We start from the raw sequence: 24,506 nt of genomic DNA on the forward strand, positions 1-24,506 counted from the left end.
TGTTGTAAGGTGTTTATTTAATGTGCAATAAACACGTAATTAGTTTCAATGTTTTAAGGTCTTTATTAAATGTGTAATAAACACGTCATTAGTTTCTATGTTTTAAGGTCTTTATTTAATGTGTAATAAACACGTAATTAGTTTCTATGTTTTAAGGTCTTTATTTAATGCGTAATAAACATGTCATTAGTTTCTGTGTTGTAAGGTCTTTATTTAATGTGCAATAAACACGTAATTAGTTTCTATGTTTTAAGGTCTTTATTTAGTGCGTAATAAACACGTCATAAGTTTCAATATTTTAAGTTCTTTATTTATTGTGTAATAAACACGTCATAAGTTTCTGTGTTGTAAGGTCTTCATTTAATGTGTAATAATCATTTTATTACGTTCTGTGTTGTAACTAAAAACACCTTCATGAGAGACATAAGACACAAGTAACATGGAACAATACCCAGATTACAAATTTGAGGGTGAATTGTTTTCATTTATGGCATTTATTGCACTACACTTGTGCTAGCGAGTTCGCTATGAGAATATGAAGAAACACATATGTGGAATGATATTATATGAACGTTCATTAAACTGATTTGTCTTTAACGAATCAACAGAGACCTCGGAAGAAAACTACGGTTACTCTTGCTAAATTAAACAAACTGATCAACTAATATACAAACACCTATTGGTCTGTCAGCAATCCATGTATAGTTTACGAGTAGAACAGTAACTGTTCAATGCCGTTTATATACTAATTGGAATTAATGCGTTCCAATTTCTAGATACGAATGCGTTTTCGTTTCACTCAGTATATAAAAAACTACTGCAGCATTTTTTCTTAGATCCACATTTAGAAGAAAAATAACAGTTATATCATGCCCAATACGTCAAACAAAGTAAGGGTTATTTTGTTACGTCAAAGTTTAGAAAGTAACACAGTAATAAATACTTTTTTGTCACAATAATAATCTGAGTTTTATTCTAACAAACCATGAATACGTAAAATTATGGCCCGTCATTGCCAGATGGTTAAGGCGCTCGGCTCCTAATCGAATCCCCGTCGCACCAATCATGCTCGCCCTTTCAGCTGTGGGGGCATTATAATACGACGATCAATCCCACTACTGGTTGGTAAAAGAGTAGCCCAAGATTTGGTGATGGGTGGTGATGACTAGCTGCCTTCCCTCTAGTTTTACACTGCTAAATTAGGTACGGCTAGCACAGATAGCTTTCGTGTAGCTTTGCGCGAAATTCAAAACAAACGAACAATCATAGATGTTAATAGTTTCAAAACAACCAAAATATAACACAGTTTAACCCGAAATTGCCCAGAAATTCCAGAAAATAAACCTAAAGATAGACGAAATCAAATATGAGATTTAATTTGTGTTGCTAATTTCTCAGAGCGAAGCCACGAATCTAATGATTCAACGGATAACAAGGCCTAATGTGTGTGTATTTACACACAATACACGTGTATAAATTAAGATGAAAGAGTTTTCGATTCTTAACAATAAAAGATACATTTTATACTAAACGTTTAACATCTAAGAATGATGCAAAGCGAAGAAGAAAACTGATCGAATTCCAGTAAATACATTTGTCTTATTTTCCTATCAATCTACACTGATCAATGTACGCATGCGTCAGATTATTTAAAAATAATGAAGTGCTTTGCGTACTTCTAAACGGGTATATAGGCTTTTCAGCCCTTTTGTATACATACATATGTATCAGAGGCGTAATCGTGAAAGGGGTATTTTCCTGGTATTTTGAAAGAACCAACGTTTTCTCAATTTTTAAGTGAAAACCTGACATTCGTGTCAACCACTTAAATCTGTGTAGCAGAAAAAAGGACCATTTCGTTGTATGAGTTTATGTTTATATCTAAACAGTCTTCAATAAAACACAAAGTGAATTCCATTCGTACACACGAACACACACGCACGCGCGAGTATAAAGGTAAAAGATACGATGTTTTATATTTTCTACTAACGTAAATATTTAATATACCACGCTTGTTTTGAACAATACTACCAATATGCCTTGAGGTCTCGGGCACCAAGATATTCCCAAATGCACACAAGTACGCATATTCAACTATGAAGATAGACAGCCAGAGACACGCCTCTAATCTAGGGTCACGAGACCAGATTGATTAAAAAATAACTACTTTAAATATAGAAACAATGTCACTCATGCACACACAACCGATACTCTATTATCCGTCCATCACGAGTGTATTTCTTCAAATCTAGTTTGTCAGCATTTACCTTTCGAAAGCTCTCATGTAGTTAAACATTTCTTAAAAATAATATTGTACGAATATATAAGTGTATATACATATATAACGTTACTTTTAAAAATTAAAATTACTTTTTGCTCATTTTAAAAATAACCTACAGTATCAGGTTTGATTTACCTTGAAATCCGCGCAAAGCTACACGAGAACTGTCTGGGCTAGCTGTCCCTAATTTAATAAATACTAGAGTTAAGGTAGCTAGTCATCCCACCCACGACCAACTTTTGAGCTACTCTTTTACTAAAATTAGTGGGATTGACCGTCACTTTATAACGCCCCCGCGGCTGAAAGAGAGAGCATGTTTGGTGGAACCCGCACCTCTTAAGTTACGAGTTGAGCACCCTAAAGTGGCAGACTGGGCCACAGAATCAGCCTTTAAAATATATTAGCCACTTTTTTTCTTTATAAACATGTTTAAATCGATAGGTCTTTGGCAGCGTCTAGAAATAGTACAATATCATTTTTTTTCATCTACTTATCTAAAATAATTGAATACATGTATAATTTTGTACAAGATGTTATAAACTAATTATAGACAATTTTAATTACATTGTATGTGATTAAGTACATCAAAATCTTATGAACCTGACTTCTATCAGATACATCAAAACCTTATGAACCTGACTTCTATCAGATACATCAAAACCTTATGAACCTGACTTCTATCAGATACATCAAAACCTTATGAACCTGACTTCTATCAGATACATCAAAACCTTATGAACCTGACTTCTATCAGATACATCAAAACCTTATGAACCTGACTTCTATCAGATACATCAAAATCTTATGAACCTGACTTCTATCAGATGCATCAAAACCTTATGAACCTGACTTCTATCAGATACATCAAAACCTTATGAACCTGACTTCTATCAGATGCATCAAAACCTTATGAACCTGACTTCTATCAGATACATCAAAACCTTATGAACCTGGCTTCTATCAGATACATCAAAACCTTATGAACCTGACTTCTATCAGATACATCAAAATCTTATGAACCTGACTTCTATCAGATACATCAAAACCTTATGAACCTGACTTCTATCAGATACATCAAAATCTTATGAACCTGACTTCTATCAGATACATCAAAACCTTATGAACCTGACTTCTATCAGATACATCAAAACCTTATGAACCTGACTTCTATCAGATACATCAAAACCTTATGAACCTGACTTCTATCAGATACATCAAAACCTTATGAACCTGACTTCTATCAGATACATCAAAACCTTATGAACCTGACTTCTATCAGATACATCAAAACCTTATGAACCTGACTTCTATCAGATACATCAAAACCTTATGAACCTGACTTCTATCAGATACATCAAAATCTTATGAACCTGACTTCTATCAGATACATCAAAACCTTATGAACCTGACTTCTATCAGATACATCAAAACCTTATGAACCTGACTTCTATCAGATACATCAAAACCTTATGAACCTGACTTCTATCAGATACATCAAAACCTTATGAACCTGACTTCTATCAGATACATCAAAACCTTATGAACCTGACTTCTATCAAATACATCAAAACCTTATGAACCTGACTTCTATCAGATACATCAAAACCTTATGAACCTGACTTCTATCAGATACATCAAAACCTTATGAACCTGACTTCTATCAGATACATCAAAACCTTATGAACCTGACTTCTATCAGATACATCAAAACCTTATGAACCTGACTTCTATCAGATACATCAAAACCTTATGAACCTGACTTCTATCAGATACATCAAAATCTTATGAACCTGACTTCTATCAGATGCATCAAAACCTTATGAACCTGACTTCTATCAGATGCATCAAAACCTTATGAACCTGACTTCTATCAGATGCATCAAAACCTTATGATCCTGACTTCTATCAGATACATCAAAACCTTATGAACCTGACTTCTATCAGATACATCAAAACCTTATGAACCTGACTTCTATCAGATACATCAAAACCTTATGAACCTGACTTCTATCAGATACATCAAAATCTTATGAACCTGACTTCTATCAGATACATCAAAACCTTATGAACCTGACTTCTATCAGATACATCAAAATCTTATGAACCTGACTTCTATCAGATACATCAAAACCTTATGAACCTGACTTCTATCAGATACATCAAAACCTTATGAACCTGACTTCTATCAGATACATCAAAACCTTATGAACCTGACTTCTATCAGATACATCAAAACCTTATGAACCTGACTTCTATCAGATACATCAAAACCTTATGAACCTGACTTCTATCAGATACATCAAAACCTTATGAACCTGACTTCTATCAGATACATCAAAACCTTATGAACCTGACTTCTATCAGATACATCAAAATCTTATGAACCTGACTTCTATCAGATACATCAAAACCTTATGAACCTGACTTCTATCAGATACATCAAAACCTTATGAACCTGACTTCTATCAGATACATCAAAACCTTATGAACCTGACTTCTATCAGATACATCAAAACCTTATGAACCTGACTTCTATCAGACACATCAAAACCTTATGAACCTGACTTCTATCAAATACATCAAAATCTTATGAACCTGACTTCTATCAGATACATCAAAACCTTATGAACCTGACTTCTATCAGATACATCAAAACCTTATGAACCTGACTTCTATCAGATACATCAAAACCTTATGAACCTGACTTCTATCAGATACATCAAAACCTTATGAACCTGACTTCTATCAGATACATCAAAACCTTATGAACCTGACTTCTATCAGATACATCAAAACCTTATGAACCTGACTTCTATCAGATACATCAAAACCTTATGAACCTGACTTCTATCAGATACATCAAAACCTTATGAACCTGACTTCTATCAGATACATCAAAATCTTATGAACCTGACTTCTATCAGATACATCAAAACCTTATGAACCTGACTTCTATCAGATACATCAAAACCTTATGAACCTGACTTCTATCAGATACATCAAAACCTTATGAACCTGACTTCTATCAGATACATCAAAACCTTATGAACCTGACTTCTATCAGATACATCAAAACCTTATGAACCTGACTTCTATCAGATACATCAAAACCTTATGAACCTGACTTCTATCAGATACATCAAAATCTTATGAACCTGACTTCTATCAGATACATCAAAACCTTATGAACCTGACTTCTATCAGATACATCAAAACCTTATGAGTCTGACTTCTATCAGATACATCAAAATCTTATGAACCTGACTTCTATCAGATACATCAAAACCTTATGAACCTGACTTCTATCAGATACATCAAAACCTTATGAACCTGACTTCTATCATATACATCAAAACCTTATGAACCTGACTTCTATCAGATACATCAAAACCTTATGAACCTGACTTCTATCAGATACATCAAAATCTTATGAACCTGACTTCTATCAGATACATCAAAACCTTATGAACCTGACTTCTATCAGATACATCAAACCTTATGAACCTGACTTCTATCAGATACATCAAAACCTTATGAACCTGACTTCTATCAGATACATCAAAATCTTATGAACCTGACTTCTATCAGATACATCAAAACCTTATGAACCTGACTTCTATCAGATACATCAAAACCTTATGAGTCTGACTTCTATCAGATACATCAAAATCTTATGAACCTGACTTCTATCAGATACATCAAAACCTTATGAACCTGACTTCTATCAGATACATCAAAACCTTATGAACCTGACTTCTATCAGATACATCAAAACCTTATGAACCTGACTTCTATCAGATACATCAAAATCTTATGAACCTGACTTCTATCAGATACATCAAAACCTTATGAACCTGACTTCTATCAGATACATCAAAACCTTATGAACCTGACTTCTATCAGATACATCAAAACCTTATGAACCTGACTTCTATCAGATACATCAAAACCTTATGAACCTGACTTCTATCAGATACATCAAAACCTTATGAACCTGACTTCTATCAGATACATCAAAACCTTATGAACCTGACTTCTATCAGATACATCAAAACCTTATGAACCTGACTTCTATCAGATACATCAAAACCTTATGAACCTGACTTCTATCAGATACATCAAAATCTTATGAACCTGACTTCTATCAAATATCTTTCCAAAAATTAGTTTTGATAAAACTAAAATTGTTTTAACTTTTATTTCACTTGTTCTACCGGTCTATAGAAACAATTTTGTCTTTAAAAAGGTTTGCAAGTTTTTGACTTTTGTTTTGTTGGTTTCAAGTGTGAATAATATAAAAAACAACAACCGATAACAACGATTTCTCACCAGAGATGTTTCTCACAAGGAGTCAGTTGTTTATTTCACATATGTTTATATTACTCAACATGGGTGGATCTTTCGCTCATATTTGTGTTATACATCAGGCCTTAATCGTGTTTCCATATAAGCTAATTGTGCTCGTAAAGGTCAGTTGTATTTTTGCAAACATTATTGTTACTGCTTAGCACTTCTGGACTGTATTATGTTGTCCTCACTGTATTATGTTGTCCTCACTGTATTATGTTGTCCTCTCGTTACCTTAAACTGTTTCGCTGTTTATTATATATGTTAAACTCTTGAAGGGCTCCAAACAAGTGCATTCTATTTCACCTATCTGATAACATATGCAAGACTCTGAAAAGTCTATATATCTAACTGTAAATATATTACTTTAACACTATTTTATTCAGAGAGATTACTGCATTAATCTGTATACTTAGAGTTTTAGGTGTTGGATATGTCTGTTCTTGTTCTTCATGATATGTCTTTATGAGATTGTGAACGCCTTAACAAAAGTACAGAGCAGACACTATAATAAACACTAATAGCATACATTAAATCTCAAAGTTTTATACACTGAGTTCTAAGTTACTTTAGACGTGTACTAGTATATCTTAGATGCCAAAAGCAGACACTGTAAGCACACTATATGCTAGTACATCTTACATACCAAAAGCAGACATTAATACACCATATGTACTAGTGCATCTTAGCTGCCAAAAGCAGACACTATAATACACACTATAAACTAGTAGATCTTAGATGCACACACTGTAATACACACTATGTACTAGTAAGTCTCAAATGCAAAAGCTTTCGAATAACAAAGATATTTGGTTTTGAACCTTTTATAATCGAAAATGGGGCGCCATCAACAAGACAGATAAATAACTATGAAACACACTCGCCACATTTCTTCGTGCGATTGTTTCAAGTATAGAAATAGTCGAATAAAAACAAAATAGCCAAATATTTGATTGACTCTCTCAAAGTGAGTCCAGCTGAACAATTAATTCTGTGCAAACAAAATTATTATTAAAAGCTATCAAAAGGGCTATCGGTGCTCTGCCCACTTCAGGTATCGAAATTCGGTTTCTAACGTTATAACGTTATTTCTTTTCTAAAATAAAAAAAATATATATTCCAAATACTTTACGTTGGTAATGTAGAGAAAGAAAGAAACGTTATATTTACGTTTTGTTGTTCTTTTATCTACCGGATTGTTTTGTTTGGTATTTAGGATAGGATTAGGATGTGTTAGTACTCTAAGTAACCCCCAATGGCACAGCGGTATGTCTGCGGACTCGCACCTCTAGAAACCAGATTTCGATATCCGTGGTGGGCAGAGCACAGATAGCCCATGGTGTAGCTTCCTGGTTAATTCCGAATAAACTAATTCAGAAGACTGTAAATGAAGGCGGGAAAGAACATGAAACGTCTACAATAGCTCATTTAAAAATAGGGTTAGCATGCTAATTGAGATAGACCAACTGCATAATGAAGACCTTTCTGTGACGGGTTTCTAACACTCTGTACCACGTCTAAGCTATTCTGAATAAAACTTAAGGTTGTCGATATGTTTTTGGTGAAATTTTATTCTATTAGGACAGCTAATTTTTAAAATACAACTAATTTAAATACGGTGTATTTTTAAAACGATTCTTTCTATGTTTACATATTTTTAATATAAAGCTAATTTAACTATGGGGTAATATTTATATTCACTCTGGGTGTGTCTGTCTATCTAAATATATACATCTCTCATTGCGATTCAAATGATAGATGCAACACATATAATTCAAAGTTTGAGAAGTCTACAGAAAGCAGTATGGAAAGAAATCGAGAGAATAAGTTAGAGTTTTGTCTATTTACATAATCTAGGTCTCTTTCCCTCCTGCCCTTCCTTTTTTTTCCACAATTTATCAATCGTCTAATTCATTGAACGTTGTCTTTCCTTATATATATATCTACGACAAAGGAAGACAATTTAGTCACGCTTAGCTGACTTGAAATTAGCTTAGAAGAGCGCTCGTAATGTGTGTTCTGCTAATATTGAATGAACATAAGACGTGAACTGTATTTATATAGAAATATATATCACCCGGTTTTCCTTTTCTGCTTAATATTCCACGTCGTGTCTCTCTTCGAAACATCCAGCGAATTGAAACAGACTCTAAAGTCCACATCTAAGACTGCAGCCATTACTGTGCGACGTGGCCAGCATTCGCTTGTGTTAACTGATAGGTGATTTCTATTGAAAAATCGATCGACTTTAAGGAGAGGTTAGAGCTTCGAATGTTTCCTATAGTTGTCTTTGTAGTTGGTAAGTTATGTTCGCCTTGCCAGAAGCTGACTTCATTTTTCGTGAGTAAAGAGCATATACCAAGTAATTAACAACACGCACATCGCCATAGAGACAAATCCAAAATTGTGACAAACAGCTGTCATGACAACATTAAAATTCGATGATGGTCACGCACAGAGAGCTCGTTCCACTTCCATATATAAAACGTGGTTTTAATGTTCACCAAACACATTGCACGCGAAACTTTAGGGTACTTCTCACGTGACGCACAGTGGGTCATAACGTGTGTTTCAAAATACGCCAGATATGTGCTGTTAACCTGTCTGAATATTTTATTCGGACGCCTATTTAGAGTTGTTTGTTTTTTTTTCTCGAATAGCTTAATATAGATGGTTTTAACACGTGTAAGACTGTAATCGCTACAAGGATGTATATATATATATATATAAAAGTAGCGTTTCACTTCAACAAACGGACGACTGTATAACCTGTATCACATCTATTGACGTATTTCTAATGGATATGGCAGGAATGTTTATTTCTGATAGTTTGAAGTCAGCCTATTAACAAATACACGAACCAAAAACTCACATTACTCCCGAGGAAAGACGAACTTGTAGAGATATTGTTTAGGTGTTGACATGTAACACTGTTGGATAAAGAGTTAGCTCTCAGATTTATCATGTTATTTTTATTCTGTTTTCCATGTGATACACATAGAGGGCATTAGCAGTAAATAATGGAATTATTTATATAAGAATCATATCTTGTTTTTACGCGTATGTTACTCATACGTTATTATAATAAATAATTTGCAAATAATCCATTAAAATCGGTTGTAAAAATATTGTTAATATCGTACGAAAAATAGCACTGGTCTTAATTAAAAACGTTTTATTTATATCTGGTCAAGTTTGAATTTCGCGCACAGCAACACGAGGGCTACCTGCGCTAGCCGTCCCTAATTTAGCAGTGTAAGACAAGATGGAAGGCAGCTAGTCATCACCACCCACCGCCATTTCTTGGGCTATTCTTTTATCAACGCATAGTAGGAATAACCGTCACATTATAGCGCCCCCACGGCTGAAAGGACGATCATATTTGGTGTGACGGGGATTCGAACCCACGACCCTTGTATTACGAGTCGCGTGCCTTAACCACCTAGCCATACTAGGCCTATTTATATCTGTGCAGGTATTCGTATTTTCAATATAAATCTAACTTGAGTACGAGGTAATTCTTTCTTTAAACGTGCGTTTATTTGTTTTTTTCTTTTATTGAGTCTTTCTCAATGTTAAATTGGCTTTCCGATCTTGGAAACAGGTGAACCTAAAACATTTATGAAGAGTTGTTGGTTTATATTGAGATTTTGTTCACAGTTTAAAATTAATAGGTACAGTTTTTAGCTGAAAAAACCCTGCAAAATCGAACTGTTAGATAAAAATTATATGACGATTACAGCTTTTATCTAATTAATACCAATTAATTACGGATTTACGACTCTAAAATCAGCGGTTCGATTTCCCTCGGTGAACTCAGCAGGTAGACCGATGTGACTTTGCTGTAAGAAAACACGCACACACCAATTATTTTCAATGAAGACAAATCTGTCCACCGAAAACACAACAAAAACAGGTCTCAGAACATTTATTTGTGTTCTCATTTTATTGAGGGTATAAAAATTAAAGGTAGAACAGATTCAGATGTGTAACATTTAGTTGAGTGAACAGTTGTTTAGGTAAAACGCGCTCCTGGGAAATATAAAACAAAACAACAACAACTGTGCCTCATATGATGACGTAGTTTAAGTCTTTATCGAGTTCGTGCGATACTCATGTGAGTAAACTTACTTTCTGTTTGGTTTATTTTGAGAACAAACAGGTTACCTTTATCCCCCACGTCCTAACGTAGAATGTGATAGGCTTAGGGGTGGCGTGGGGAGAGCACATCAAAGGGTAGTTGAAGTAGAATGAAGTGAAATTGGAAACCACGGCAGTTTGAGAGTATAGCGCGCGTGCACAAGCGCCATGATTTATATATCAAAGCTAAATTTAACATGTGCTGTCATTGAAAAACAGGACACGCCAACAATTAGCTAGGCTTACAGACATTTAACAAACGATGTTTCAGAGTGTTTGTACGGTCCGACCGACCTCTTCAAAAATAACTTTCTGAGAGGATTTCGGTGCCTTTATTTTTGTTGCCGCCCCTCCACTCCGGTCTGGTGCCTTGTCATCGAGAATTGACACCGCTGCATTGTGATTGGCTCCTAGTGCCCATCGATACGGGGACCGTCAAGTAATTTCAGCACCGCTTTTTCAAATGTTTAGTAAGTGATACAAATGTGTAGGAAGCCCTGGTGAACAAATTAAGTCAAAGTCATTTTTTTCTTGTTCGCAGAAACGTTTAACACTGTTGAACCGTGAACAGACCTGGTAATCAGAACATAATGTACAATTTCGGTAATTTGACAGCACAAACTATAATGCATTTCCCATCACTTCTATGCACAATATATCCGCTGAAAATCACAGGTGGTTATTATGTTTCACAACTTAACCTTTGCAGCCACACGAATTAACTGGTCATAGTGAGATTTACGTTGGAATAAAACATTCACATGCACATTCCTAATGTAACAACTGATCTCGTGATGAACGAAAGCAATCAGGCGAGATTAGTCCAATCTGCTAGAAGTCAATGGCTTATACGTGGAATTACAATATGTGAGCTTCCGATCAGAACAATGCACGTGGAATTACAATATGTCGGTTTCCGATCAGAGTAGTTATTAACACGTGGAATTACAATATGTCAGTTTCCGATCAGAGTAGTTATTAACACGTGGAATTACAATATGTCAGTTTCCGATCAGAGTAGTTATTAACACGTGGAATTACAATATGTCAGTTTCCGATCAGAGTAGTTATTAACACGTGGAATTACAATATGTCAGTTTCCGATCAGAGTAGTTACTAACACGTGGAATTACAATATGTCAATTTCCGATCAGAGTAGTTATTAACAGGTGGAATTACAATATGTGAACTACCGATCAGAAAGGGAGCTAGTTACCAACTTAGAAAGAAACTTAAATAAATATCAACCGGACAATAAGTATAATTAAATGAATATAACGTTCGAAGGCTGTTTTTAAGTGAATATTAGAATCCATTGTTTCATCAGTGAGATGTTAACAATATTTTATATTTCCAGTAATGTCTTGAGCCTGGCATGGCCAAATGGTTCAGGCACTCGACTCGTAATCCGAGGGTCGCGGGTTCGAATCCCTGTCACAGCACACTTGCTCGTTCTTTCAGCCGTTTGGGTCTTGTAATGTGACAGTCAATCCCATTATTCGTTGGCAAAAGAGTAGCCCAAAAGTTGCCGGTGAGTGGTGATGACTAGCTGCTAAATTGGGGACGGCTAGCGCAGATAGCCCTCATGTAGCTTTTGCGAAATTGAAAATAAACCAATTTAATATGAAGTTTTGGTTCACGTGACTTGATTAGCTATTGGTTTCGAGCCAAGAATCGTTGATATATTGACTGATTATTTGTAATTAATCACCAGATTACACAGTGGGCTATCTGTGCTCTGCCGACCACAGGTATCGAAACCAGATTTCTAGCAGTATGAGTCCGCAGACATGCCGTTGTGCTAATAGGGGGCGTCAAGGATCATATTTTAAAATTATGGCACAATATGTTAATATATGATTGCTTTGCCATTACGAGAAATTACTGATTAAAAACAACAACAAAAACGAAACGTTTTCCTGATTAATTAACTTGTGTTTAACTTAAGATATTCCACGTGAGAGGACACATTTAAGCTGAAGAATCAGCAAACAAGAACAAAGAAAAGGAGTCAGGAACAAAACTGGTTCTGGTTCTTGTTATAAAACTCTATTGAATTATTTTTTTTTTTATTTTTAACACAAAAGAATTATCCAATAAAAGAGCACTTATCAGATGAAAAAAAAACCCAGAAATAAAGTGCATAACTTGTGACCTTAATAAAATGATTATAAATAAAGTTTCCGAGTAGCTAAAAATAATTTAGAAACTATATTTTCTCTTATAATTAATTATCCATTTCACAAATCAATACTATTTGCTTTATTGTACTTTTTTTTTACTCATTAAGGTTTGTGTTTAGAACAGTGTATTCTAGTACTTCAACCATAACCACAAATAGTAAAAATACACTATTATTGTCAGAAAACTCTAAAGAGATGAATAAAAATGTAGTGTTAAAGAACATAATAAAACTAATAGAATTGTTTCATGATAAATATAGTCACGTTTAACCAGTGAAAAGCGTTTACACTAAGTTAATCGAAATATTTGCCTATGTAGAGAGAGTGTGTGTGTTTTCTTATAGCAAAGCCACATCAGGTTATCTGCTGAGTCCACCTAGGGGAATCGAACACCTGATTTTAGCGTTGTAAGTCCGTGGACATGTAGAGAGAAGTTAGTGCTTTTATACTGTAATATTTTTAGTTTTTAGAGTAATCTATTTAACAGCTTGTCACATTTTTACCTGTGGTTGTACAAACAAGAGAATCTCAAATTTGTAAAGGCAGCAAATTGATCTATATCAACGCAATCTAAAAATATGTTTGAAGAGCAAAGAATAAAAAAAAATCATGTAAAATTATGAGAAAATAAAATATTCAAGGAAACTTGTTTTATGTCAATTACACATTCTTAAAAATAAGCAAAACATGGAATGCTACAAATGGTAAAACTGATCCCTTAGTGGATACTTATTGTGATAAAACGCCTTGAGGCAGATTAATGTGACCGACTGATTGAAGGGGACCCCCGATTCAGAGAAAAAAAATGGATGTCTCATTAAACATATATGTTTAAAACTATGACAGTAGCAATTGTCGCTGTTTCATGTAAACCTATTTCAGTTTATGCATTCATGAATATCTGATCAGCCATTTTACAAAAATCAATTCGTCTTCATTTATTTATACTTAATATAAACATTATAATTAGGCCTTTCTGTCTTTTATACCAATTGCTTGTGTTTTTGTATTGTTTAACCCGTAATTTATAAATGTTATTAAATTGTTTTATGTCAGTTACATCTTTTTAAAGTAAGTAAAATAATCATGACGTCACATCTAATACTCTGATGTGTCATCACATAAACAAAACATGGAGGCACCTTTGTTCACAGGATGAAAACGGCCAGATGAAGGACTCTTTAAGATTGAGGATCTAGCCCCTTTAAATTTAAACCAGTCAGCCGGTAGACCCGTCGCCACACGAACTGTCGCACAGCTGACAGAGGGTACCACATTCAGCAGCATCAGGTCTCGAACCTTGGGCCTTTCGATATAGAGTAAAAAACTCTAAGTACTATTTAACGCCCAGCCTCGAATTTATTACCATTTCATAATTTCATTTATATACGTCTGAACTATTGAATTCAATCTGTGAGTTTTTATGACCAGTAGAAATCTAAAGTAGGTGGAAAATAAGAAAATGATTTCTGTTAGCTTCTCTTGGAAAGTAAATTTCCAACAGTGGTACTATCAGTGCATTGGGTAAGGTTGTTTTGGAATTTCGCACAAAGCTACTCGAGGGCTATCTGCGCTAGCCGTCCCTAATTTAGCAGTATAAAACTAGAGGGAAAGCAGCTAGTCATCACCACCCACCGCCTACTCTTGGGCTACTTTTTTTACCAACGAATAGTGGGATTGACCGTCACTTTATAACGCCTCCCCGGCTGAAAGGGCGAGCATGTTTGGTGCGACCGGGATTCGAACCCGCGACCCTCGAATTACGAGTCGAACGCCTTACCACACTTGGCCATGCCGTGCCCCATTGGGTAAGTATGAAATAACATAGGGCCATGCGTCTGTATATTAACTAAAGAAAGAAAGTTCATTACAGAATATTGGTTAAATTCATTTAAACGCTTCAGTTTTTCGGTAACGTAGAAATGTATTTAAGAAATTATAACTGACTAAATATATCCTAACGTATGAGTGTTCGCTGAATGCGCACGAGACAAATTAATAATCGTATGTGGCGGATAAATACAACATTCAGTTCGATATTATTGTCACATGTCCTTCGCCGGTACAACGGTAAGGCTAAGGATTTACAACGCTCAAATCAGGGGTTCGATTCCTCTCGGTGAACTCAGCAGATAGCCCAATGTGTCTTTTCTATAAGAAACACACACGGCCCGGCATGGCCAGGTGATTAAGGCACTCGACTCGTCATCTGAGGGTCACGGGTTCGAATCCCTGTCGCACCAAACGTGCTCGCCCTTTCAGCCGTGGGGACGTTATAATGTTACAGTGAATCCCCCTATTCGTTGATAAAAGAGTAGCCCAAGAGTTGGCAGTGGGTGGTGATGACTAGCTGCCCTCCCTCTAGTCCTACACTGCATAATTAGGGACAGCTATCGCAGATATCTCTCGTGTAAATTTGCGCGAAATTCAAAAAACAAACAAACTAACAATTATTATCACGTTCGATGAAAAAAAACATATTAATAATAATAAAAAATTAAAGTATATAAAATTGCCACCTATCTGCAATAAAAAGAACAGATACCTTTATTAACCGAATGCTCACGGACTTATTCCATAAGACCAACCCTGTACTGGTGAAGAATGTTATTTATAATTGACAATTAATTATGCGTGTCTATATTAAATGCTGTAAGATAGGTTCAGATGTGTTACAAAATGTGTGTGTGTGTGTAAACTACTAGTCTGATTCAAACTCTGACAAGACGGGGAATGAAAGATGATTTTCAAATAAAAAATAATAGTATCCATTACGAAAATTGTTAACCTCTATAACCTAAGAAATGTGTATCTACAGGTTTTTCGGCATCCTAGTGTATTGCACCTATTAGTTACCCTCCTCTACCAGAAACTGTTGATAAATCAGCACTTTATGATAGAATGAAAAGTTGATAACCCTAACATCAAATATATAATACTATGTTGAATGGAACACGATACATGCACTCTGCTCCAAGCAGATATAATCAGTTTACATGCGGAAGCACTGCAGAGAAAATATTTCATTTATTCTAATTTGTTACTAAGCGTCCTAACTATTAATACTGCTTTTATAGCTTATTTCTAAAGAACATAACTATCATTTCCCGCTAGTACAGCGGCAAGTCTACGGGTTTCTAATGCTACAAATAGGGGGTTTGATTCACCTTAGTGGAGTGAGGCGATAACTTCCTTCGCTTTTGCTAAATACAAACACACTTTTAATTATTGATTTTTTTCTAATTAATTAGTAAACATCATAACTATTGATTTTTCTAATTAATTAGAAAACATCATAACCATTGATTTTTCTACTTAATTAGTAAACATCATAACTATTGATTTTTTCTAATTAATTAGAAAACATCATAACTATTGATTTTTTCTAATTAATTAGTATACATTCTATCTATTGTTACTCCTTTTTTGTTTTGTTTCGTAGTTGTTAGCTACACGAGAAACTGTAGAATGAAAACCTTCAGCCTATGAAATGCTACAAACGGCAAAATTGATCTCTTAGTGGATACTTATTGTGATAAAACATCCTGAAGTGGATTACTGTAGGGCGGAGCGAAAGTGGCCCCTGACCGAGGGAGAAAAACGAATGTCTCATTTAAAAATACAGGGTTGAAACTGTGGCACTATGACAATAGCAATTTTAACATGTGTATGTAAACCTATTTCAGTTTATGCATTAATAAATATTTGATCTACCATTTAACAAAAAAGAATTCGTCTTTATTAGAAGTTAGAATTAGACATTTCTATCTTACCTACCAGTTGCTTGTGTTTGTGTATTGGTCAAACCATAGTTGTCAAATATTGAATTGTATTTGATTTATTAATAAAATTCAGTCCTGATTCAAGCTTCTCAAAAATACATACTGAGAATATAAGCTACAGTACACTTTCCACTACACTGTATGTAGAGTACTACGCACTATTACGTTTACTCAGAATCAGAGTCCACCAGAGAACGCCTTAAATCTTATTTTATTTCAGGCATTGAAAAGACAAAAAAAACATTGCATGGTGTATGGTCATGGCGTTAATAAGACATGGCCACATACAACTGATGTGTTAAAGAATTTCAGTTTTATTGTTTGTTTACTTACAGCAAAACCACATCGGGCTATCTGGTGAGCCCACCGAGGGGATCGAACCTCTACTTTTGCCGTTGTAAATCCGTAGACTTACCGCTGTACTAGCGGGGGGCTTCAGTTTTATTATGAGTTTTATAGAAAATTTTCTTTAAAGCTATATATTCTTATCCCAAAGATCTATTTAATCACGTGTGTGAGAATTCACGACGTCGTAGGTGCGCGAGTTGTTAGATAGTTTGGGCTTTAGTAGAGAGCTCATTAAGTGAAAAATTCCAAATCGTTCGTCTTCTGTCTGAAGTGGTCCAAAAAGCATGGTCCATAACACAAGTTGGTTAGAAGCATATTTACACGAAAGTGTATGTATCCAACTCGTAAATTCAGAGTACTTAGTACAGTCGAGGTCTTAACGCTATGTCATTTGAAACCACTGCTTGTGATACATAACATTTTCTTTCAGTTTTACATTTTCAAACTGGCATTGCCACTTATCAACGCGAGCAGCTCAGCGAAGATTCGACAGGTTTATGATCAGTTTCGTGGTGATCGTTGTTACGAAACATCCTGCCCACATGCATGGGTTGATCTATGAAATGTTGCATACAGCAGCGCACAGCAGGGTTACAGGACGCGTACGAAAACAAGTCCATGATGTTGAAACCCGCATTGATTCTCTAGTGGTTTATATAGGTGCGAAGTGACGTTAATAGTGAGTTTTTGATGAAAAACTAATTTAATCTTTACATCCTCAAAGCCACGTCTTCACTGGGTGTCTTGTCCATTCTGAGAATCTTGAAATAACTTATATTTACCTACTTAAAAACGAGTATCATTAAAAATAAACGTTTAAATAATAATTAACACAGCCGTAAAGTTTGCAAAAGGTTAAACCGTATACCCAAGTGTAGAAGGTCTGGAGTTCTCTGAATAGTTCACGTTCTACGGACGCATCTGTAAAGCAAGGGTTTTGAAGTCACTGGAGAGCTGTAAAAGGAATGGGATTCTGTGAACACTGGCTGTAAAAATATGGATCGAGTTCCGTAGACACAAATGCAAAGCAAGAGTTTCGAAATCTGTGGAGACAGCTCTGAAACGGCTGGAGTTCTACGAACGCTGATGGAAAGAGAGGAGTGCTTTGGACACAATTGTAAACGTGGAGTTATAGTTCTATAGGCACAGTTATAAAGTAAGGGTTAGGATTCTGTGGACGTATAAACAATAGGACAGTGTCTGAATAGAAAGGGCTGGATTACTGAGAGGACGTTGGAAACAAAACTGATAAAGTTAAATTGACACAGTCATGTTTTAAGTGGTGGAGTTCTGTAAACAGAACTTAAAAAGAAAATAAACATTCTATGAGCACATATTTTAAGGAAACACGCAGTTCTCAGATCTGGTTTACAGATTTGTTTGAGTGTATAACTTAAGTACTTGAAAATACTAAGAACACGGGACATGAAAATACAGTTTTGTTAACATTAGACAACACTGGAGTAATAATGAAATGTACACATTTTTCAACCATGATTTCTGTAGCGCAATTTTTAGTTAATGTATGCAAAGCTTGTAGAACTTCAAAGCTCATTACGTAAACGTTTGTAAAGGAGAACAAAATCAGATTATTAGAACACGTGTCACAGATTAAAATTTTAAAATCTGAGATTTAATATCAACTCCCGATCAGAAAAAGCTAAAACATAGATTTGTAATTAATGACCATATCTATGTCATATTATATGGTAATAAGGCAATCACAGGGTTGCCCTTCGTTTCGTGGTTGATAATTCATCCTAATAAACTGTAACATGTTTGGTGTTCATCCATAGTATATTTTGTTGTCGCAGGTTAAAAATTAAATATTTATGACTTGAAAATTTGTGAACAATTGTTTTTACTTGTAAAAATAGAAGTAACTTTCAAGCAAGAGCGTAGAGCAAATAAACAGAAGATAATATTTTTCAAGTTGTTAAACAAGAAATAAATTACAATTTAAAGGCACTAAGATAACGCACTCATATATAAATATAACGTTTGGTTTGTACATGGCAGTTATTATTTTTTAAATGCCTTCAGTTTACATTTTGTTCACTTTTCGCGGCTTTTCGTTGACGGCTGTCTGTAGCTAAAACTGACAACGTCAATTACGAAGGAAGGCGGAGTTTCAGCAGAGACGGCCTCTTGCTATGTTATCAGCATATTTGAAAAATGTGAATTCGATCCAGATAATTATAATAAAAAATATTTTAGAAGTGTTAAAATACAGATAATAATTTCAGCCATCGACAATTAAATGTTTTAATTCAATGAAAACAACTGTAAATATTGCTTCATTACATAAGTGCTGAAATGAATCGATATTACACAAAGTTCTTTATATTTGTAAATGCTCGTGAAATCTCAACTAGAAATTCTCAGTGGTTTCCTAAACATTTTTAACAACTCTACTACGGTTTTATGTTTTTCGTAGTAGACATACAAAGATTTGTTTATTTCTTTTTCACTTCATTTATCTTAACTGGAGTGTTTACACTTTAATCAAAGCGTGTTTTCAGTATATATAAACGTATAAGCAAAGAAACAACTACATTAAGATAGGTGTCTGTACAAAACAGGATAAACAAAAAATGTCTTCATGGAGAAAGATAATCTATACATCAGGATATACAAAGAAATGTCTTCATGGAAAAGGGTGGCCTACACGTCAGGGTATACAAAGAAATATATCTCCATGGAGAAAAGTGACCTACACGTCAGGGTATACAATGAAATATCTCTATGGAGAAAAGTGGCCTACACGTCAGGATATACAAAGAAATATCTCTATGGAGAAAAGTGACCTACACGTCAGGGTATACAAAGAAATATATCTCCATGGAGAAAAGTGACCTACACGTCAGGGTATACAATGAAATATCTTTATGGAGAAAAGTGGCCTACACGTCAGGATATACAAAGAAATATCTCTATGGAGAAAAGTGGCCTACACGTCAGGGTATACAAAGAAATATCTCTATGGAGAAAAATGGCCTACACGTCAGGGTATACAAAGAAATATCTCTATGGAGAAAAGTGGCCTACACGTCAGGGTATACAAAGAAATATCTTTATGGAGAAAAGTAGCCTACACGTCAGGATATACAAAGAAATATCTCAATAAAGAAAAGCGACCTACACGTCAGGGTATACAAAGAAATATCTCTATGGAGAAAAGTGGCCTACACGTCAGGGTATACAAAGAAATATGTCTTTGGAGAAAAGTGGCCTACACGTCAGGGTATACAAAGAAATATCTTTATGGAGAAAAGTGGCCTACACGTCAGGGTATACAATGAAATATCTCTACGGAGAAAAGTGGCCTACACGTCAGGATATACAAAGAAATATCTCTATGGAGAAAAGTGGCCTACACGTCAGGATATACAAAGAAATATCTCTATGGAGAAAAGTGGCCTACACGTCAGGATATACAAAGAAATAATTCCATATAAAAAATCTACTTACGCTTGTACAAGAAAATACCTATGTGGAAGGAAGGATAAGTGAAATCTAATTGTCAATTTGCACAAGAAATATACTTGAAATAAGAAGAAACGTATCAAGTGAATACATGAGTTTCCTTCTTTTGTATACAGGGAGTTCCAATCTCAGGATGGCCTTCGATTGTTAATGTCTACTTTTACGTGTAGATGGCGACTATAATTATTGGTCCTAACTAGGTGTATTAAAAATCGTAACAAAGCTTAAGTTAAAGTCTGGAATCACCGGAAAATTACCTTTAAAAAGTTTGATTATTAGTGTGCGACTTTTCTGTTACGTGATAATTAGCATACTTGTAGAACAAATTGACTTCTCAGTTACATGTGTATCCATTCGATTCACGATACATATAAATTAGATTTTAGTGTCACTTGCTAAAAGTGTTGTGTTACTACCCTATTCGTAGTCAAGTCACGTCCTTGAGAGGAATTTTGACAGCATGTGCTGCCATCTTTTGGACTCCTTACAATATACTAAGATGAAAACGTTTATAGGAAAGTTACATCAAGATATATATAGCGCTCTAAATATCCTTGATTCGATACTTCAGTTCTGTGAGGAAAATCATAACTGTACGGTTTACTTACCTAGCTCATTGAATATTAGATAGCCAACACGTGCTCTTCCGAACGCAATCCGTATTAGAAAGAAACGCTCCTTTCTTTACCAAGAGAATGTACTTGAAGTACCGTATAGCGGCTTGAACAACTACAATTATAAGTGCCGTTTGTTCTAGCGAAAAGTAAATATTGCTTGCTTTATGTTTAAGTAACACTGTACTGTTAAAATTACGGCGCCAAAGGCCTGCCAATCCTACATCCGTGACTTTGGGGTCAGGACTCACACCAGAACCGGCTCACGTGTAGAGAGGTCACATATCAATTTCCAGGGACCAAATCACCAGGTAACGACCTATAATCAGTAACAACGTTTACTTTGGAGCTCCAAGTGTGTACTTATGTGATATTTTATCGCTTAACGATCTAAGATATTCACTAAGGAGAAACACACAAACCAACTTTCAAGGATATCTCCCCTATCATTCTGATTATTACAAGAATGCCTATCTATAGATATTTGGATAGGAATGTACCAATTATTACCAACTTTGATGTCCAGAGGCCTGTTGTGTTAATCTAAAAATGGTCAAGTCTCAGAAACGTCTTTTGCAGAGACTTACAGCATCTAGAAAAACGTTCTTACTAAATATTGAATAACACAAATGATAGGCATACAGCTTGATCAAATATAAAAATATAAACACGATTATAACGTTTCTGGCTCAATTATCACCGCTTGTCAAAAAATATTTGACCATAATATTTCTCTCCACAACGTTCGTCTTAACAAAGGTCGACTACTTGGAAAGATGGTCATTTTTTTTTTTCTGTTTCTTTTTCACAGTTGTCATGTTGAATTTCGACTAGTCGAAACAATGAATGGTCTTTTTTTCTCACAGTGGTCCTGTTAACAATAAGCTGGACGAAACGAGATGACCATTGTCTTCTTTCTCACAGTTGTCCTGTAAAAGATCGACTTGCCGAGCTGTTGACCAAAGATCTCCTCTAAATAGTGGTCTTGTTGCAAGCCATAGGTCAAATCGTTAGCCATAAACATTATCTTCACAGATCTCCAAATAAAGACTATCTATCTTAAACGTTGAACATAACCTTTCTCTTTGTTATTTCTTTATTTAATTTCTCGTTTCATTTCATTTTTACAGCGCTCTCTGCCAGCTTTGTGCATTAAATAACGAACGTACTTTTGATATATTCGTTATTTCTAATAATGGTTTGTTTTCAATTTCGCACAAAGCTACACGAGGGCTATCTACGATGGCCGTCCCTATTTTTGCAGTGTAAGACTAAACGAAAGGCAGATAGTTATCAACACCCACCGCCAAACACAAAAAGTATGAAAACAATACACTTGATTGAAATTTGCCATAAGATAGATCTAACACCGTTTAGAAGTGTATAAAATAACTTATGATAATAACGGTCATAGACTGACAGGATTTAGTAAACAATCCAAAACAATCACTGAAAGCTTTAAAATAGTTCAGTTCTATGCATATATACATGTAAAACCTTTCGAGTCTTCCTAAAATTAGTCATATGACAAACGACAAATATAGTTCTGAAGAAAGCAGGAATATCTGGAACCCTATCCTGAAAGTATAGAGTGCTTTACAAACAAGGGAATGAAAACTAACGTATCCTGTTTCCATATCAGTGTAAACTAAGTTAACAATGTTGATTCGCTACAAGTATCACTAGCGCCACTTTTGCTAAAATGATTGTTGTTCTTTTTAATTTCGCGCAAAGCTACATTCGGACCATTTTCTCTAGGCGTCCCTAATTTGGAAGTGTAAGACTAGATATAAGGCAGATAGTTATCACCATCCACCGCCAACTCTTGGGTTACTCTTTTATGAACGAATAGTTGGATTGCCCGTCACATTATAATGCCATCACGGCTGAAAGGATGAGCATCTTAAGTGTGACGGGGAGTCGAACTCCCGACACTTAGATTACGAGTCGAATGTCTTAACCACCTGTCCATGTTGGGCCCATTATTTATAGTAACTTTTCTTACTTGATATATCATGCTTTCATTGTACAAAATAAAGATTGCAAAGTGCAATGTTCCTTACTTGTATGAATACAAATTAAACATTGATAATGTTAGAATGCTTTTGTTTTATCAAATTGCATGATGTTTTAACCAAAGGAGTTTCAAAATCATCAGTAAATTTTAATGACACAAAACAGAAAGTGATATTTTCATGAGTGTATATGGTAAAAACTGCAGTACGATTGTGTGTTTTATATCAGTTTTTATTTTCTTAACACAAGAAACTATACTACAACAAACCATAACATTATACCTCTCCACTCTAGGCGGGTGAAGGCAAGTGCTCCTGTATGTGTTTGTATGTTTGGTATTAAGCACAAACCTACACAGTGGGCTGTTTGTATTCTGCCCACCACGGGTATTGAATCACGGTTTTTAGCAGTGTGAGTCTCCAGACATACCACTGTACCACTGGAGAGTACCTATACATGCACAAAAAACGTTAAAACGGTACAACAACAGCCTTGGGTACCACTGAAATGCACAGTTTTCAGTAAAAATAACAAACATTTGAAAGGTGTCACTAAGACCTCCAGTCTGGTTTTGTCACTCAGTTCTCTTTACCTCTCAAGCTCTTGTTCTAAATTTAATATTGTGCGAATAACAAATTATATTAAAGCTTAAAGTTACTTCATCTTACGTTTCTTACATCGAAATATAACTACAATAGGGCTCAAAATAAATTATATTAAAGCTTAAAGTTACTTTATCTTACGTTTCTTACATACAAATATAACTACAATAGGGCTCAAAATAAATTATATTAAAGTTTAAAGTTACTTTATCTTACGTTTCTTACATACAAATATAACTACAATAGGGCTCAAAATAAATTATATTAAAGCTTAAAAAAAGTTACTTTATCTTACGTTTCTTACATACAAATATAACTACAATAGGGCTCAAAATAAATTATATTAAAGCTTAAAGTTACTTTATCTTACGTTTCTAACATCGAAATATAATTGCATTAAGGCTTAAAGTGAACTACTCCTCTTACACAAATACATGAAACATTATAAGGCCTAAAATAATATCATTTTACATTTTACAGGCTTTATCTCATATGATTGTTTCAGTTCAAAACTTGGAAGTCTGGCTTATCAAAATGTATTAACATAATAATACCAAAAGCAATTACGCGAAAAAGTTTTTCATACATGAGTTTGTATGAGATGTACTTTTGCCCCTAGAAAAAAAAAAAAATTATCTTAACAGTTCTAACATATCCCCCCACCTATCGGAGGTTGCCATAACCTCGTTAAGTAGTAATAAATTACC

General features: G+C 34.8%; 1 protein-coding gene across 2 annotated transcripts in view; it reads right to left on the reverse strand.

Moving 5' to 3' along the window:
- The window catches only part of LOC143238705 (uncharacterized), a 56,823-nt gene that overhangs the window by 22,145 nt on the left and 10,172 nt on the right, over positions 1 to 24,506 (reverse strand). The window contains exon 1 of one of the 2 annotated variants that reach the window (XM_076479169.1): positions 8,706 to 8,813. The exons of the other annotated variant lie outside the window; for it this stretch is intronic. Coding sequence (XP_076335284.1) covers positions 8,706 to 8,790 — 85 coding nt within the window. The 5' untranslated portion in view covers positions 8,791 to 8,813. Of the gene's footprint in view, positions 1 to 8,705; positions 8,814 to 24,506 lie in introns of those variants that run through there. 2 annotated transcript variants of the gene reach the window in all.

The sequence above is a fragment of the Tachypleus tridentatus genome, chromosome 13 (assembly GCF_004210375.1).
Source record: "Tachypleus tridentatus isolate NWPU-2018 chromosome 13, ASM421037v1, whole genome shotgun sequence".
Taxonomy (NCBI): Eukaryota; Metazoa; Arthropoda; class Merostomata; order Xiphosura; family Limulidae; genus Tachypleus; species Tachypleus tridentatus.